The sequence below is a fragment of the Oncorhynchus masou genome, chromosome 16 (assembly GCF_036934945.1).
Source record: "Oncorhynchus masou masou isolate Uvic2021 chromosome 16, UVic_Omas_1.1, whole genome shotgun sequence".
Classification (NCBI taxonomy): domain Eukaryota; kingdom Metazoa; phylum Chordata; class Actinopteri; order Salmoniformes; family Salmonidae; genus Oncorhynchus; species Oncorhynchus masou.
In genome coordinates this window covers 40713778-40732088 of record NC_088227.1, presented here as the reverse complement: position 1 = coordinate 40732088, position 18311 = coordinate 40713778, and the positions used below count along the sequence as shown (strand labels likewise).

At 46.9% G+C, this 18311-nt stretch overlaps 2 protein-coding genes across 3 annotated transcripts in view; one reads left to right on the top strand and one right to left on the bottom strand.

Annotated features, from left to right (window-relative positions):
* The first annotated feature begins 1471 nt into the window (after window positions 1–1471).
* chac1 (ChaC, cation transport regulator homolog 1 (E. coli)) lies at window positions 1472–3625 on the top strand. The gene is made up of 3 exons (XM_064991684.1): window positions 1472–2155; window positions 2314–2349; window positions 2572–3625. The coding sequence occupies exons 1-3, from the start codon at window positions 1976–1978 to the stop codon at window positions 2956–2958; spliced, it is 603 nt and encodes a 200-aa protein (XP_064847756.1). The 5' UTR covers window positions 1472–1975; the 3' UTR covers window positions 2959–3625.
* A 1411-nt stretch (window positions 3626–5036) lies between these two features.
* The window catches only part of ino80 (INO80 complex ATPase subunit), a 115500-nt gene continuing 102225 nt past the window's right edge, over window positions 5037–18311 (bottom strand). For both annotated transcript variants that reach the window (XM_064991686.1, XM_064991687.1), the window contains exons 33-36: window positions 15708–15875; window positions 15213–15408; window positions 8632–8847; window positions 5037–7495 (exon numbers count right to left, since the gene is read on the bottom strand). In XM_064991686.1, coding sequence (XP_064847758.1) covers window positions 7278–7495; window positions 8632–8847; window positions 15213–15408; window positions 15708–15875 — 798 coding nt within the window. In that variant the 3' untranslated portion in view covers window positions 5037–7277. The remainder of the gene's footprint in view (window positions 7496–8631; window positions 8848–15212; window positions 15409–15707; window positions 15876–18311) is intronic.

The following is an 18311-nucleotide window of genomic DNA, read 5'->3' as shown; positions in this document are numbered from 1 at the left end:
CGATGCGCCTGGCAACTACTACTATACCCCGTTCAAAGGCACTTCAATATTTTAGACAATCCATGTCTCAGTGCTTTAAAATCCTTATTTAACCTGTCTCCTCCCCTTCATCTACACTGAGTGAAGTGGATTTAACAAGTGCCATGAATAAGGGATCATAGCTTTCACCTGGATTCACCTGGTCAGTCTATGGCACGGAAAGACCAGGTGTCCTTAATGATTTGTCCACTCGGTGTAAATCTCTGACACTGGTCAGAGGAAAGGCTTGTACACAGTAGACTTATAATAAACAGCTTACACAGAGGTCTGAATCGTATCACACCAGCTAATGCCAAGCTATTTATATATAATCTAGTATTAAGATTCTCCTGCTTGATACAACCCATGGATCGACTATAGTAACTAACATGGCATTTGTTTTCATTTAAGCTAGTCTTGACCGAGTCCAGACCTAGTCTTGACCGAGTCCAGACCTAGTCTTGACCGAGTCCAGACCTAGTCTTGACCGAGTATTGACAGTTATTCTCATCAGTTTCATGGTGCTTGCAGCAATGATGTATAGTACAGTGTGAAAAAAGGCACATCCTGTACATTAGAGTAGACCGATAGGCTACTTGTCTAGGCAGGTTTGAACAATGTCTAGCCCACAGACTAGAGTGAACCATAGACTTATATATTTGGAGTGCAACATGGCTTTTACACCTGGCTGAGTGAAACAGGAAAGAGGGAAGGAGGATACAAGTATGTGGTGTTGGCCTTGGTTGGTGCCATTGGATATTTGAGCTGAGTATACAGTAGGCTAGGTTACAGTACTGCCCCGTGGTCCCGGTGTAAAACCAATATGCATGACGCAGAGGAAGCGCACTCTGATGTCACAGGCACATGAATAACCCCCCATGTATAGTCTACCATACACATGATCCAAACAAGTCCCTCAAGAACACTCTGATTTGGCTCATTCCTTATATTCTAGAGATAGGCCTCCAATCATTCAAAATGTAATTTAGGTTTAAACCTTCCACTATTTGTCCACTTGACTTTATTTGTATATTTTCCATGTTAAAAGATAAGATGTTCAACTCCCCCATTTTTGAGAGGCTTGGTATCTACTACGAATCTGATGCAATGTCTCGGGCTATTGACTGGCCTGAAATGCTGAAGGAAATTGCATCAGCCAGTCATGGATAATGAGATGCGTAGTTGTCTGGCGTGACAGTATAAAAGTACCCAATCAGAGGCTTTTCTGTTATAATTGATGCTTTCACAAGCTAATCGCTGCAAGGCATGGGCGTGTTTTAGTTCTAGCCTCAACGCCAATAGAATTTTAAGCTTGGTTTGGAAATCCCTACGTATTTGGGAAACGCATCTCTGATTCGCTACCACCCCATGAAGATCAGCCTCTCTGAGATATAATTGGTTGAAAACAAAGTCATAATGTCAAACCCATTTTGACTCTTGGCTATAAATGTACCATGAGAAAACGCCATTTGCTATCAAGAGAACGAATACACGACTGAGCGTAAAGCTTTCTCCGAAGAAACATCAAGCTCAACTCCTTTAAAACGGTTTTATAAATAATTTCTGTATTCGTCGTAAACTACCGACTTGGCTTGGATAGCTAGCCAAACGGGGGGGTGTTTTTTTGTTGTTCCTGTTTTTATTTTGATACGAAAAGCTAGCCAAGCGGCTACTATGGATTTTTAAGTCAGTATGCGGCGAAACTAATGCATCGGCATGCATCGTGCAAAGCAAAACGGACTCCGATACTCCATCTTCACAACTGCCAAGCAGTTGGGCTCAAATTCCGTCCGCGGTATCACTGTGAGCCAACCTATACCACTCCTCCTTGATCGAAGGAAGCTAACATTACCTAGTTGGCTAATAAATTGAATCATCAACCCAATTGTATTCTTATTATATAATTATTTGTTTTACTATCGCTTCATTTGAAAATCAAAACTCGTTACCGACCATAATGAAGCCTAAAGATATCATCGCCGGTAAGACTAGCCTGACTAGTCTGTGGATCTTCGGATACGGATCTCTGGTGTGGAAGCCGGACTTCAAATACAAGAGAAGCCAGGTCGGATACATCCACGGCTACAAGAGACGCTTCTGGCACGGAGACAACTTCCATCGTGGAAATGATGACCTAGTAAGATAAATATCAATATTTTGGTTACTATTACCATAAAGTATTGTTTGTTGCATGTATAATTTGATACCACGCCCTGATGTGGCCGCTGTACAACTTGGCTACATAACTATTGCTTTCGTCTTGTTGTTGCTGACCTATTTTTCTTTCCTACGCAGCCCGGAAGAGTGGTGACGCTGATTGAGGATGATGACGTAAGTGGGACTTCCTAAATTATGCCTTTTTTTTTAGGGTTTAGTTATATACTTTCCACACAACATAACTCAAACCTTATCACTCATTTCCATATTTATTAATGCCACACATCCACTTGTTTTGTCTTTGAATGACTTGTTTAACAGACATCTCTAGCTGTTCGTTCCTCTAAACAAAATGTCACAGCTTGAATGAAGTGTCTGTCATCTTGCTTCCAATAGGCAACGACCTGGGGCGTGGCCTTCGAGGTGACCGGTTCCCAGGTCCAGGAGTCCCTTAAGTATTTGAATGTGCGCGAGGCTGTGTGCGGTGGTTACATCACCAAGCTCGTAGACTTCATCCCCGAGGATGACCGATCCAACCAGACCCAACAGGCTCTCCTCTACATTGCTACCCCAGACAACCCACTCTTCCTGGGGCCCGCCAGCCCTGAGGTGATAGGGCACCAGATCGCCACCAGGCAGGGCAAGACGGGTCACAACCTGGAGTATCTTCTCCGCCTGGCTGAGTTCATGAGGAGGAGCTGCCCTCACGTGGACGACCCACACCTGTTCTCCATCGAGGCTGCTGCTCTGGCCCTAGTGCCATACCTGCTAGGGGCCCAGTAGCCCATACATACCCTTCCATCTACACTACGATTAGGGGCTCTCCTATTGTTACCCTAGTACATATGAAGTAATGTCTGATGTAGGGAACAGGGTGCCATTTGAGATACAAGCCTTAATGTAAACGTGTTATCTGTAACAGGCTAGCCCAGTCAGTCTCTAAATTCATAAAAACAGATGTGTTCCAGTCCTTTGTGTCTTTGTAAAACCTGTAATGGTGTAGCTTGTCTCTTCCCATCCACTGTTAAGCTGATGCCATAAAGGCCCGACTTGAGGTACAAAGGGAAGCATGCACTTTTGAGTTGAGGAGTGCCTGCCTTATTATTACTTTTTTTTTACCCAAGCACGAATATTTAGTTGGTGTGAAGTTACTTTGTCAAGCCAGACAGGGGAATCTATACTAATGTCACTGTTGAACAAATGGTTCTATCTATTCAGTTCTGTTTTAGGCACTCCTGTGTTTAAATCGTTTCAATGGGGCACTGCTTTAACGGTTCTCAGTGTCATGTCCATGAATGAAATACTGGTGTTCATTTTTATTTCAACTATTGTCACTCATTAACCAACTAACTGGCTGACGTTACATACACCTTTGTTGTAAAAGGTTGCTTTTTAGCAAAGTTACATCCAGTTGACTGGCTGATCCCGCCAATTAAATGGTCCAAACATCCTTTGTGTTGCTGTTTTCATTCCTAATCATGGTCCCTGGCTGTGAGTAGGCAGTGGTCCGATCTACCACCATCCATATTATAGCGTCAACGTTGTATGAGGCCGATACCAGCACTCCTATACAACCACGGCAGTAGACTGTAAAATAGGACAAGATCAGGTGAGGAACCCATTGGCGCCATGTTTGGATAAACAAACTACCCCATGCTGCTGCTGGATGCCAGCTGAGGGAACATACAGTACTTATTACGAGGCGTTGACCAAATGCATATTTACAAAGCACTCTCCTTGGCTGCTGAACACAAACACACAGTGCTCTCTAACATTGGCTGGCACACGGTGTCCTTTTGGCTGTGACTCAAATCAGACTATCTCGGTCCAGGCTTCGGTAACCTGTTACCTACCGGGGGTGACAGTGGTTCCCTGGAAATCCTGTGGTTAGAATCTGCAGCTCTGATAGGTTAAAGCATCAGGAAGGAAATGGAGACGCATCGACAGCACCTGAGGCCAATACTCTAGTAGAACAGAGGGAACCTCATACTGGTTCTAGAACACCTTAGATGGGAATTTCTCTCTTCAGAAGAATTGTCATTTCGAGTTACAACGGAAGGAGGCAGGAACTGAACTGTCTCAGGGTAACAGGTAAACATTGAGGAAATCCTCATAGCTTAAAGGATTTTGGAATTGACCAATCTTGGGGGTTTCATAACATTCCAGTTTAGATAACTGGTATCCTCAATATCAAAAATTGCAATCATGCATGAATATGACACAGTGGACAAACCCTTCTACTCCTCTGAAAGGATGGAGTTCAATAACATTACCAAGAGAAAAGCTACTGTACTTTGTCTCTTACCCTGGACATTAACACCCAAAAGGTCAGACGACTGCATTACATAATATGTCCAGTACAATCTGCTCTGGCTTCACATCCAAAACAGTACCCTATTCCTTTATAGTGCACTAATCTTGACCAGGGCTTTTAGGGATCTGGTTCAAAGTAGTGCACTACATTCAGAATATTGTGTCATTTTGGACTCTCAGCTTGGCTATAGACCGTAGGATCACAGTGCTGCACTAGCTGACTTTACAAAAACCTGCTACCAAGATGACAGCCAACACTCCCACGGGAACAGACTGTACGACTAAAAACAAAACCTCTGCAGGGCTATATGAGATACATAGCAGTAGATGGGTTGTGTAATATGTGAAAGTCAAGAGCAGCTGAAAGAGCACGGTGATCCGAGGTATTCATTCAAACGCTCCTTGGTTGAAGTGCGTCTAAGCTCGCATCTGTAGTAAACTGTTTGAATATTTCTGACCTTTTCTGACCTAAGAAATGTTGTTTTACAGTAGGCCTACTGTACATGTCCAGTGCATCTATGCCGCTAAACGCATCATCACAACACAAGTTGATTAATCAAATCTTTTATTTTGAATTGGCTTCTCCGGTTAGTAAAATGACAGCTTTGTATTCATATTTACACATGACCTATAAAAATAGACAGGCAAACTGGGGGAAGAACCAACCAGGGGTCAACACGTCACCCTCAATTTTTATTTACATGTTATAGGAGAAGAGATTTCATCATCACACTATAGTATCCAACACAGAACAAACGGTCAAAACTAGACATAGTGCTTGGTTCCACATAGGGTTGCACAATTACACTAACTTTCCCAAAATTCCCCGTTTTTCTAGAAATCCTTACGAGGGAATGACAAAGCAGAAATTCAGAGAACCCTCCAACCGGTACTTCTGGGGGAAAATAAAATAAATAAAAAAAATAAAAAAAATCGGGGAAATGTGGAAAAGTTACCAGGATTTGGCAACCCGAGTTCAACAACTTTTAATTAACACGAGTCAACACACCCCAAAACATCACTGAATGACATCACAAAGACAAAGACTCTGATCAGAAGTATAACTTTTTTTTTTCTCTTTCTGTTTTTAAAAATAAAAATGGCATCAATACATTTTTTTTTTTTTTTTTTTTTTTTTACAATGTTGACATGAATTCTGATAAATTATTACCAACTTTTAAATTAACTTCAGTTCTATGGTACATATTACAATCCATGTTAAGTTTTAAAGGACACCCATATTAGGTTGCAACCGAAATGGCATCCTATTCCTGAAATAGTGTACTACTTTTGGCCAGAGTTGAATCAAGAAGTAGGGCACGGTACAGTGAACAGGGTGTCATTTCAGAAGCAGAGGAGAGTTGTACACAAACAGATCAGAAACAGATCAGCAACACATCTTTATTAAGCAGTGATCACCACTTTGGAATTCAATTTACCACAAAATACCCCTTCAATCAGTTCTCATCAGAAAAAAAATATATATTATAATTCCTTCATTTCTCATTGTGATGGGATAAACTCTATGGAGAAAGGAGAGAGAGAGGCTTTTTTTCAAAACGAAATTTGCCGTTTTGATATGGGTCGCTATGACAACATCGGTTGGTCTATAAATATAAAAATAAGAGCTATAATTAAAAAAGCAGTCCGTTTTTAGTTGTTTGGTACGAATTTACATTCTGTTGTTGAAATGCAGAGAAAAGTAGTTCCAGCATTATTACGTGTTTTAAACATATGACATAAACCTAACGTTTGACGCAAGCATTCCCGACCTAACCCTAAACACGTGTTTTATCTAACGGATGAGATGGCTCAGTGGAGAGAGCAGTCTGTGTCAGAAACCCTTAAATGCGTGGATGCATTGTTGCTGTAAGGTGTTGCCTTAAAGCCCGAGCGCCCGTCTGTCTGCTGGTGTTTTATTGCAAACCCACTCAAAGGAGTTCTCAATACAGCACCGACAGGTTGCTGCTCAGGCTTGTCGCTTCTCCGTATTTAGACAGAAAACAAAGTCTATTTTCGTCACAGAGAAACCACTTTGAAATACTCTAATACTCTTGGTCACAACACACACACACACTGGAGGCTGTCCACTGAGGTGGGTACTAATGGAAGGAAGAGGTGATTGTTGGAAGGGAAGGACGAGGTGATTGGTGGAAGGGAAGGACGAGGTGATTGGTGGAAGGGAAGGACGAGGTGATTGGTGGAAGGGAAGGACGAGTTGATTGGTGGAAGGGAAGGACGAGGTGATTGGTGGAAGGGAAGGACGAGGTGATTGTTGGAAGGGAAGGACGAGGTGATTGTTGGAAGGGAAGGACGAGGTGATTGTTGGAAGGGAAGGACGAGGTGATTGTTGGAAGGGAAGGACGAGGTGATTGTTGGAAGGGAAGGACGAGGTGATTGGTGGAAGCGATGAGGGTGTCTTTTGGACCTTGCGATGATGGTGTGTGTGTGTGTGTGTGTGTGTGTGTGTGTGTGTATACACACAGAATAGTTTAGTGTCCATCATGCCCGACAGTGCTCATTTGTTCCGTCGCTACGCCTTCCCGGGATAGCATGGTCCTCCAGGCAGTGAGGTATGTGATTGGTTAAGGAACATCTCACCCCTGGGTTGATTGGTTGTGGAGCAGGTCACATGGGCTCACAGTTGAAGCTGGTCAGTGCAGCAGATGTGTTTGTTTAAAACACAGAAGACTCCCCACAATAGCAGAAGGGCTGGACCATCCTGGTCTCTATCAGATCCTTAGGACTGTGTGTGTGTATACTGTGTTGATGTCCATCATCTCTACATGCTATCGAGCGCCAGGTGCGCCAGGTCCCTTGCCCTTCCTTCCTGTCACATGACTGTGGTGGTGGCTATGTCCTGGTTGTTTCTGCTGGGGGTTACTCTGGCTGGGGGCCACAGTGCCACCTTTCCCCTTGGGAGAGGAACTTCTGCTGGGGGAGAAGGCTGGGGCCGTCCCTGACCGACCCAGAGACGGCTGAAGGGGGGAGGCTGCAGGGAGACCCGCTAGAGAGGTGGAACAGCCAGGGGAGAGGGAAGAGGAGGGAGAGGGTCGGGAAGGGGGCGAGGGAGGAGATAGGAGGAGAAGGTAAATACAGATGATTAAATCACAAGAGTGATACAAAAAAGGTTTTAAAAAAAATCTTAGTTGACCTGGTTTGATAAAATAAATAAATACATTAACCTCCAACTGTGGCTCTAGAGACAAAACAATGAAAACAGGGTCAAAGTCTGTTTGCTGCTTGCATGCCAGACCTTACATTAAACTGTAAGTGTGTTTTGCCATTTCATAGAAAACCTGAGCTTTATCAGCTTTCCTGCTAATATTTCAACGACACAAGCAACTACACACTCTGAATGAAACCTTCAACTCATTAACATAACACTTTGAATGAAACCTTCAACTCATTAACATAACACCACCTTTAATGAAACTTTCAACTCATTAACATAACACCTTGAATGAAACCTTCAACTCATTAACATAACACCTTGAATGAAATCTTCAACGCATTAACATAACACCACCTTTAATGAAACCTTCAACTCATTAACATGACACCACCCTGAATGAAACCTTCAACTCATTAACATAACACCACCTTTAATGAAACCTTCAACTCATTAACATAACACCACCTTGAATGTAACCTTCAACTCATTAACATAACACCTTAAATGAAACCTTCAACTCATTAACATAACACCACCTTAAATGAAACCTTCAACTCATTAACATAACACCACCTTGAATGTAACCTTCAACTCATTAACATAACACCTTAAATGAAACCTTCAACTCATTAACATAACACCACCTTGAATGTAACCTTCAACTCATTAACATAACACCTTAAATGAAACCTTCAACTCATTAACATAACACCACCTTGAATGAAACCTTCAACTCATTAACATAACACCTTGAACGAAACCTTTAACTCATTAACATAACAGCACCTTTAATGAAACCTTCAACTCATTAACATAACACCTTGAACGAAACCTTTAACTCATTAACATAACAGCACCTTGAATGAAACCTTCAACTCATTAACATAACACCACCTTTAATGAAACCTTCAACTCATTAACATAACACCACCTTTAATGAAACATTCAACTCATTAACATAACAGCACCTTTAGTCACACTGTATCCGTAGGCTGCTGAGGCTGCTGCAGCTCCGGCCATCGCTCCTGCCATGGCGGCTGCGCTGCCCGCTGTCGACTTCCTGACACGCCCCTTCCCTGCAGACTTGGCTCCGCCTCCAGAACTGGACCCAGAGCCTTTGGGTCGTCCCCGGCTCCTACCAGACCTTCCCCGCCCCGGACTGGACGTGTCCTGATTAGACACACCTGGAAAGGAGAGGCAATTGAGCTATCACTATCTACTGGTTTAATGTCTTGGTTTTCCTCGACACCTCGAGTCCTCTCCTCCGTCCTCACCTCCTTTTGAAAAATCTAAGGTAATCGAGGAGAAGTGGCAAAGAGAGGGAACGTGGAAACAAATGCGCTAGTATGAAATAATTTTCCTCCACTAGCACGTCAGACAAATTACGTTTACAGAGGAACATGCATAAACTTGTAAAAAAAAATCTATTTACCCTTTTTGTGCGAGACCTTTTATATATAAAAAGACAAGTAGCGTATCGTTTGAAATGTGTGGTTTTCTCCTCGGAGAAAACAGCTGATTCAAAGGGACAGTCACATTCTACACGCCTCCGTTCGCCTATTAACACTCCTACATACAGCGGCCACTTTTCGGTTTCCGGGTCACGGAGAGGAGAGTTGAGGAATGGAATTTCCCAGGGAGAGGGGGGAGAGAGAGAGAAAGAACGGTTTAAAATCTGTCACTGGCAGTGTAGTCAGCTCAGCTATACCCATTGAGACCGTGTCTGTGCCTCGACCTAGGTTAGGCAAAACTTAACATGGCGGTGTTCACCTTAACAATCTCACTAGAATAAAGACCACCTCCATTCCTGTCATTATTGAAAGAGATCGTGATATCTCACATCTCAAAATAGAGCTACTTAATGTTAGATCCCTTACTTCAAAAGCAGTTATAGTCAATTAACTAATCACTGATCATAATCTTGATGTGATTGGCCTGACTGAAACATGGCTTAAGCCTGATGAATTTACTGTGTTAAATGAGGCCACACCTCCTGGTTACACTAGCGACCATATCCCCCGCGCATCCCGCAAAGGCGGAGGTGTTGCTAACATTAACATTTACGATAGCAAATTTCAATTTACAAAAAAAAAGAAACATTTTCTAGTCATGAAATCTATGCAGCCTACTCAATCACCTGGACCATATACAGTGTTTCTCATTGAGTTCCCTGAATTCCTATCGGACCATGTAGTCATGGCAGAAAATATTCTAATCTTTGGTGACTTTAATATTCACATGGAAATGTTCACAGACCCACAGACCACAAATTGGCCCAAACCCAAATAAACCAGGCCATGTTCTGGCCAGGTTTAGATCTTATCTGTCAGAAAGATATCAGTTTGTCCCTGTGGATGGTTTGTCTTCTGACATTTCAGTGTTCCTCAAGGTTCTGTTTTAGGACCACTATTGTTTTCACTGTATATTTTAACTCTTGGTGATGTCATTCGGAAACACAATGTTAACTCTCACTGCTATACAGACGATACACAGCAGTACATTTAGATGAATCACGGTGAAGCCCCAAAATAGCCCTCCGTGGAAGCCTATGTTTCAGACGTAAGGAAGTGGATAGGGGCAAATGTTTCACTTTTTAAACTCGGACATATCAGAGATGCTTGTTCTCGGTCCAAAGAAAGAGATCTTCTGTTGCATCTGACAATTCATCTTGATGGTTGTACAGTCAACTTAAATAAAATTGTGATGGACCTCGGTGTTACTCTGGACCCTGATCTCTCTTTTGACGAACATATCAAGACTATTTCAAGGACAGCTTTTTTCCATCTTCGTAACATTGCAAAAATCAGAAACTTTCTGTCCAAAGATGCTGTAAAATTCCTCCATGCTTCTGTCACTTCTTCATTACACTACTGCAATGCTCTACTTTCCGGCTACCCGGATAAAGCACTAGAATCTTGACTAGAACCCAAAACATTTGATCACATTACTCCAGTGCTAGCCTCTCTACACTTGCTTCCTGTTAAGGCTAGGCCTGATTTCAAGGTTTTACTGCTAACCTACAAAGCATTACATGGGCTTCCTCCTACCTATCTTTCCAATTTGGTCCTGCCATACATACCTGCCTCCTTACTGTCCCTATAATTTCTAAGCAAACAGCTGGAGGCAGGGCTTTCTCCTATAGAGCTCAATTTTTATGGAATGGTCTGCCTATCCATGTGAGAGATGCAGACTCGGTCTCGACCTTTAAGTCTTTATTGAAGACTCATCTCTTCAGTAGGTAATATGATTGAGTGTAGTCTGGCCCAGGGGTGTGAAGGTGAACGGAAAGGCACTGGAGCGACGAACCTCCCTTACTGTCTCTGCCTGGCTGGTTCCCCTCTCTCCACTGTGATTCTCTGCCTCTAACCCTGTTACGGGGGCTGAGTCACTGGCTTACTGGTGCTCTTCCATGCCGTCCCTAGGAGGGGTGCGTCACTTGAGTGGGTTGAGTCACTGACATGATTTTCCTATCCGGGTTGGTGCCCCCCTCGGGTTAGTGCCGTGAGGGAGATCTTCGTAGGCTATACTCGGCCTTGTCTCAGGATGGTAAGTTGGTGGTTGAAGATATCCCTCTAGTGGTGTGGGGGCTGTATTTGGCAAAGTGGGTGGGGTTATATCCTGCCTGTTTGGCCCTGTCCGGGGGTATCATCGGCCAGGGCCACGGTGTCTCCCAACACCTCCTGTCTCAGCCTCCAGTATTTATGCTGCTCTCTCTGAGTACCTGAGCACTAGGACCATGCCTCAGGACTACCTGGCCTGATGACTCCTTGCTTTCCCCAGTCCACCTGGTCATGCTGCTGCTCCAGCAGTTTCAACTGTTCTGCCTGCGGCTATGGAACCCTGACCTGATCACTGGACGTTGCTACCTTGTCCTGGACCTGCTGTTTTGGACCCTCTCTCTACCACACCTGCTGTCTCTAACTCTGAATGATCGGCTACGAACAGCCAACTGACATTTACTCCTGAGGTGCTGACCTGTTGCACCCTCGATAACCACTGTGATTATTATTATCTGATCCTGCAGGTCATCTATGAACGTTTGAACATCTTGGCCATGTTCTGTTATAATCTCCACCTGGCACAACCAGAAGAGGACTAGCCACCCATCAGAGCCTGGTTCCTCTCTAGGGAGTTTTTCCTAGCCACGGTGCTTCTACACCTGCATTGCTTTCTGTTTGGGGTTTTAGGCTGGGTTTCTGTACAGCACTTTGTGACATTGGCTGATGTAAAAAGGGCTTTATAAATACATTTCATTGATTGACTAACGCTTCACATCTACGATAACATATAGTCAACCCTGTTACATCATCTTTCTAAGACTTTAACAAGTACTCCATACAACCGTGGCAGACGATCTCCTTTTCCAGTGTGTTCCGGTCTGATGATTGGCCCAATTCTCTCCTCTCCTCCTTTTCTCTGAGGTTGCAGCCCAAATCATTTCTTAATCTCTGGGTTCTGATCTAGACGCTGTGGTTCAGACATCACCCTCCTCCTCTCCCTCTTTCCCCATGACAGACTGTAATATACCACAACTTCTCCACTCAGAGTATGCATTCCTCCCTTACTCCATCTCATCTCCCTCCAATCTTCTCAACTCTCCCTCCATCCTGGATCTCATCTCCCTCTTCCCTCACCCTGCTTTCTGCATGATATAGTATATATACATGCTACAATCTCCCTCTTTAGTGTAATCCTCTAGTCCCCAGCCCAGTCAACTACACTACATCCCTCATCTAGTCCCTAACCATCAACCCTCCAACCCCGGGCCAGTCGACTACATCCCTCATCTAGTCCCTAACCATCAACCCTCCAACCCGGTCAACTACACTACATCCCTCATCTAGTCCCTAACCATCAACCCTCCAACCCCCGGGCCAGTCGACTACATCCCTCATCTAGTCCCTAACCTCAACCCTCCAGCCCCAGCCGACGAAACTACAGCCCTCATCTAGTCCCTAACCATCAACCCCCAGCCCAGTCGACTACACTACATCCCTCATCTAGTCCCTAACCATCAACCCTCCTACCCCAGCCGACGAAACTACAGCCCTCATCTAGTCCCTAACCATCAACCCTCCAACCCGGTTGACGAAACTACATCCCTCCACTAGTCCCTAACCATCAACCCTCCAACCCCAGCCCAGTCGACTACATCCCTCATCTAGTCCCTAACCATCAACCCTCCAACCCCCAGCCCAGTCGACTAAACTACATCCCTCCACTAGTCCCTAACCATCAACCCTCCAACCCCAGCCCAGTCGACTACATCCCTCATCTAGTCCCTAACCATCAACCCTCCAACCCGGTCAACTACACTACAGCCCTCATCTAGTCCCTAACCATCAACCCTCCAACCCGGTCAACTACACTACAGCCCTCATCTAGTCCCTAACCATCAACTCTCCAACCCCCGGGCCAGTCAACTACATCCCTCATCTAGTCCCTAACCTCAACCCTCCAGCCCCAGCCGACGAAACTACAGCCCTCATCTAGTCCCTAACCATCAACCCCCAGCCCAGTCGACTACACTACATCCCTCATCTAGTCCCTAACCATCAACCCTCCAACCCCCAGCCCAGTCGACTAAACTACATCCCTCCACTAGTCCCTAACCATCAACCCTCCAACCCCCAGCCCAGTCGACTAAACTACATCCCTCTTCTCATTAGCACAGAGTCATCACTCATTCTATTGGCACAAACACATCACCATGACAATTCCAACAACTTTATTTTCTAGAATGTGTTATTCTGGGACTGGTTCTGAATGTACAGTTTCCCAAAAGGACGATTGGATTTCGCTAGATTCTCCTGGGCCAGAACTAAAGCAGCTAAATCATTCATGCTAGTTTGAAATATTGTTCATTTTATCACTTTGAAAGTACGTCAGAGGGGTCAGATTTTAAATTGACCTAATTCTTCCAAGAAACCATTGGACAAAAAACACAAGCTAAGAGGAACATAGACCTAGGGCCATAATGTACCTAATAGCAAACTGTGAGCACCGTAAATCACATTTCTGAGTTATTATTGATAGCGTTCAGCAAATTCAAAATGGCACAGGCTCAAATAATCAGGTATTGCATACATATCAGGGAACATACTCACTCAGAGATAATACTACTATGATCTAAATAAAGAGGAGATCATCACCTTCAGTTATCCAGTCACACTGATTAGGGCCTACCTCTCCTGACTGACCTCGTCACCACCATGTCGTGTCGTTGACCTAGTCACTACCATGTCGTGTCGTTGACCTCGTCGCCACCATGTCGTGTCGTTGACCTCGTCGCCACCATGTCGTGTCGTTGACCTCGTCGCCACCATGTCGTGTCGTTGACCTCGTCGCCACCATTGTCGTGTCGTTGACCTCGTCGCCACCATGTCGTGTCGTTGACCTCGTCGCCACCATGTCGTGTCGTTGACCTCGTCGCCACCATGTCGTGTCGTTGACCTCGTCGCCACCATGTCGTGTCGTTGACCTCGTCGCCACCATGTCGTGTCGTTGACCTCGTCGCCACCATGTCGTGTCGTTGACCTCGTCACCACCATGTCGTGTCGTTGACCCCGTCACCACCATGTCGTGTCGTTGACCCCGTCACCACCATGTCGTGTCGTTGACCCCATCACCACCATGTCGTGTCGTTGACCCCGTCACCACCATGTCGTGTCGTTGACCTCGTCACCACCATGTCGTGTCGTTGACCTCGTCGTGTCGTTGACCTCGTCACCACCATGTCGTGTCGTTGACCTCGTCGTGTCGTTGACCTCGTCACCACCATGTCGTGTCGTTGACCTCGTCACCACCATGTCGTGTCGTTGACCTCGTCACCACTATGTCGTGTCGTTGACCTCGTCACCACTATGTCGTGTCGTTGACCTCGTCACCACTATGTCGTGTCGTTGACCTCGTCACCACCATGTCGTGTCGTTGACCTCGTCACCACTATGTCGTGTCGTTGACTTCGTCACCACTATGTCGTGTCGTTGACCTCGTCACCACTATGTCGTGTCGTTGATCTCAACGGTGTGTCAAACCTGTCAGAGATTTTGATGCTACTACTGTGCGAGCTCAAAAGCTACTCACCAGGTGCCAGAGTAGATGATAATGCATGATTCATTACTTGACCTTTGAAGAACCTTTGTCTTCGAGTTGAACACATATGACCCAATCACAAAACACGGACCACCCACGTTGGACCACCCACGTTGGACCACCCATGTTGGACCACCCACGTTGGACCACCCATGTTGGACCACCCACGTTGGACCACCCACGTTGGACCACCCACGTTGGACCACCCACGTTGGACCACCCATGTTGGACCACCCACGTTGGACCACCCACGTTGGACCACCCACGTTGGACCACCCACATTGTACAGGATAGCTTCAAGTGCTACAATCACTCAGATGTTCATTGATTGACAAATGTATTGATGGATGGATTGACTGATCAATCAGTCCTGTGTTCATTGATTGCCTAAACTGACTGACGGACTGATTCTCTAATTGATTGCCTGACGATTGATTAACTATCATTGTCTTACCGTTCATGTTGTCCGACATAGATCCGGACACGCTGACAGGCGAGTTGGTGGCCCTGGACTGTGGTGCTGAAGACACAGGGTCGTCTACGATGACTAGCATGTCACTACTGCTCTCATCCTGGTCTGGATCTGGGTCCTGGTCTGGGTCCTGGTCTGGAGGTAGGGAGCTGGGCTGGAGCTCACTACTCAGAGAGATCTGACCAGGGAGAGACAGGAAAGATGCACACACCTGGGGGTTAAGGTGAGGAAGAGGAGGAAGAACAGGAGGAGGAAGAAGGTGCCGGGTGAGGGGCCAGGAATGCCAAGAATGGGGCACAAAGGAGGTGGAGAGAGAAGACGGGATACAAGTATGAGGTGAAAGGGAATAGCAGTGTCCAAAAGATAGAGGGAAGAACAACCCAGAGAAAGACCAATAGAAGGTTGAAGAGTAAGTCAGTAAGTTCAGAGGTTGCAGACACTCCGGTCAAAGCTCCCTCCCTCTCCTCCCTCTCTCACCTCACTGAAGGGACTAGGCATGGCAGAGTCGTCCATGTCCACACTGATGAATGAATCGTCTCCGTCGGCTGAGAGGTTAGAGTTGTCTGCAGACAGGTTGTAAGGGATGACCAGGTTCACGTCTTTCCTCCTCTTAGGATCCTTAGGGTCCTCATCATCCTTCTTTCTCTGTATGGAGACAGAGAGCGAGAGGGGGGGCAGAGCGAGAGGGGGGGGCAGAGCGAGAGGGGGAGGCAGAGCGAGAGGGGGGGACAGAGCGAGAGGGGGGGGGGACAGAGCGAGGGAGGGGGGCAGAGCGAGAGGGGGGGAGAGACCGAGAGGGGGAGACAGAGCGAGAGGGGGGGGGAGACAGAGCGAGAGGGGGGAGACAGAGCGAGAGGGGGGGAGACAGAGCGAGAGGGGGAGACAGAGCGAGAGGGGGGGGACAGAGCAAGAGGGGGGGGACAGAGCAAGAGGGGGGGACAGAGCGAGAGGGGGGACAGAGCGAGAGGGGGGCAGAGCAAGAGGGGGGGACAGAGCGAGGGGGGGGAGCGAGGGGGGGGAGCGAGAGGGGGGGGACAGAGCGAGAGGGGGGAGAGCGAGGGGGAGAGAGCGAGAGGGGGGACAGAGCGAGGGGGGGGGGGGCAGAGCGAGAGGGGGGAGAGAGCGAGGGGGAGGGAGACAGAGAGGGGGAGACAGAGAGCGAGAGGGGGAGACAGAGAGCGAGAGGGGGAGAGCGAGAGGGAGGGGGAGAGCGAGAGGGAGAGCGAGAGGGAGAGCGAGAGGGAGAGAGCGAGAGGGAGGGGGCGAGCGAGAGGGGAGAGAGCGAGAGGGGGAGAGAGCGAGAGGGGGAGAGAGCGAGAGGGGGAGAGAGAGCGAGAGGGGGAGAGAGAGCGAGCGGGGGAGAGAGAGAGCGAGCGAGAGGGGGAGAGAGAGCGAGCGAGAGGGGGAGAGAGAGCGAGCGAGAGGGGGAGAGAGAGCGAGCGAGAGGGGGAGAGAGAGCGAGCGAGAGGGGGAGAGAGAGCGAGCGAGAGGGGGAGAGAGAGAGAGCGAGAGGGGGAGAGAGAGAGAGCGAGAGGGGGAGAGAGAGCGAGAGTTATAGGGATGGTGTTATATGAAAGAACTCCTCTCAGATCTGAATGGACTTGGGTCGTAAAAGACAAATAGATCACAAGTCAAAACACCTTCTTTTAATAAAGCACTTGGCTGTGTTTCAGTGACAAGCGTGGAAACAAAAATCTCAACAGATTTAATGAAGATGAAGACCTTCACCTACATAACAGGCTATTTTCCCACAGACGTTTTCAGCATCAGATTACAATGGCACGCTAGGTGGTCAGCTTTACCACAGACCTTAGCTTTGTTAAATATGTCAAATTCTCCCACATTGGCTGACTCAGAGAGAGAGTTTGATCGAGAGCCAAGGTACTGAAGCTACAGAGACGACCCACAAACAGACGACTGGCCAGACCACCACCAGCCCAGACATCTTGACTGGGCTGAAGGAGCTCAGAGACATAGTGGTGGAACAGAGAGCTGCTCCAAGGCTGAGGGACATGGAGGTCAGACAGAAGGATACGGAGGACCTGGCAGGTGAAGCCGATAGTGAGATACTGAGATTTTAGTGTTGGAGGAAAGAGTGGCGGTCAGTGAGTGTTGGGAACACAGGTAATAAACAAGACGACAAGCGTCAAGTTACGGTTTTAACTTTGCTCATGTATCTGAGCAATGATTTGGTCCTGCCGTGCATACTTACACGTACGCTACGGTCACAAGACGCAGGCCTCCTAATTGTCCCTAGAATTTCTAAGCAAACAGCTGGAGGCAGGGCTTTCTCCTATAGAGCTCCATTTTTATGGAACGGTCCGCCTACCCATGTCAGAGACGCAAACTCGGTCTCAACCTTTAAGTCTTTACTGAAGACTCATCTCTTCAGTGGGTCATATGATTGAGTGTAGTCTGGCCCAGGAGGGTGAAGGTGAACGGAAAGGCTCTGGAGCAACGAACCGCCCTTGATGTCTCTGCCTGGCCGGTTCCCCTCTTTCCACTGGGATTCTCTGCCTCTAACCCTACTACAGGGGCTGAGTCACTGGCTTACTGGTGCTCTTTCATGCCGTCCCTAGGAGGGGTGCGTCACTTGAGTGGGTTGAGTCACTGATGTGATCTTCCTGTCTGGGTTTGCGCCCCCCCCCCCTGGGTTGTGCAGTGGCAGAGATCTTTGTGGGCTATACTCGGCCTTGTCTCAGGATGGTAAGTTGGTGGTTGAATATATTCCCTCTAGTGGTGTGGAGGCTGTGCTTTGGCAAAGTGAGTGGGGTTATATCCTTCCTGTTTGGCCCTGTCCGGGGGTATCATCGGATGGGGCCACAGTGTCTCCTGACCCCACCTATCTCAGCCTCCCGTATTTATGCTGCGGTAGTTTGTGCCGCGGGGCTAGGGTCAGTTTGTTATATCTGGAGTACTTTTCCTGTCCTATCCGGTGTCCTGTGTGAATTTAAGTATGCTCCCTCTAATTCTCTCTTTCTTTCTCTCTCTCAGGGGACCTGAGACTTAGGACCTTGCCTCAGGACTACCTGGCCTGATGACTCCTTGCTGTCCCCAGTCCACCTGGCCGTGCTGCTGCTC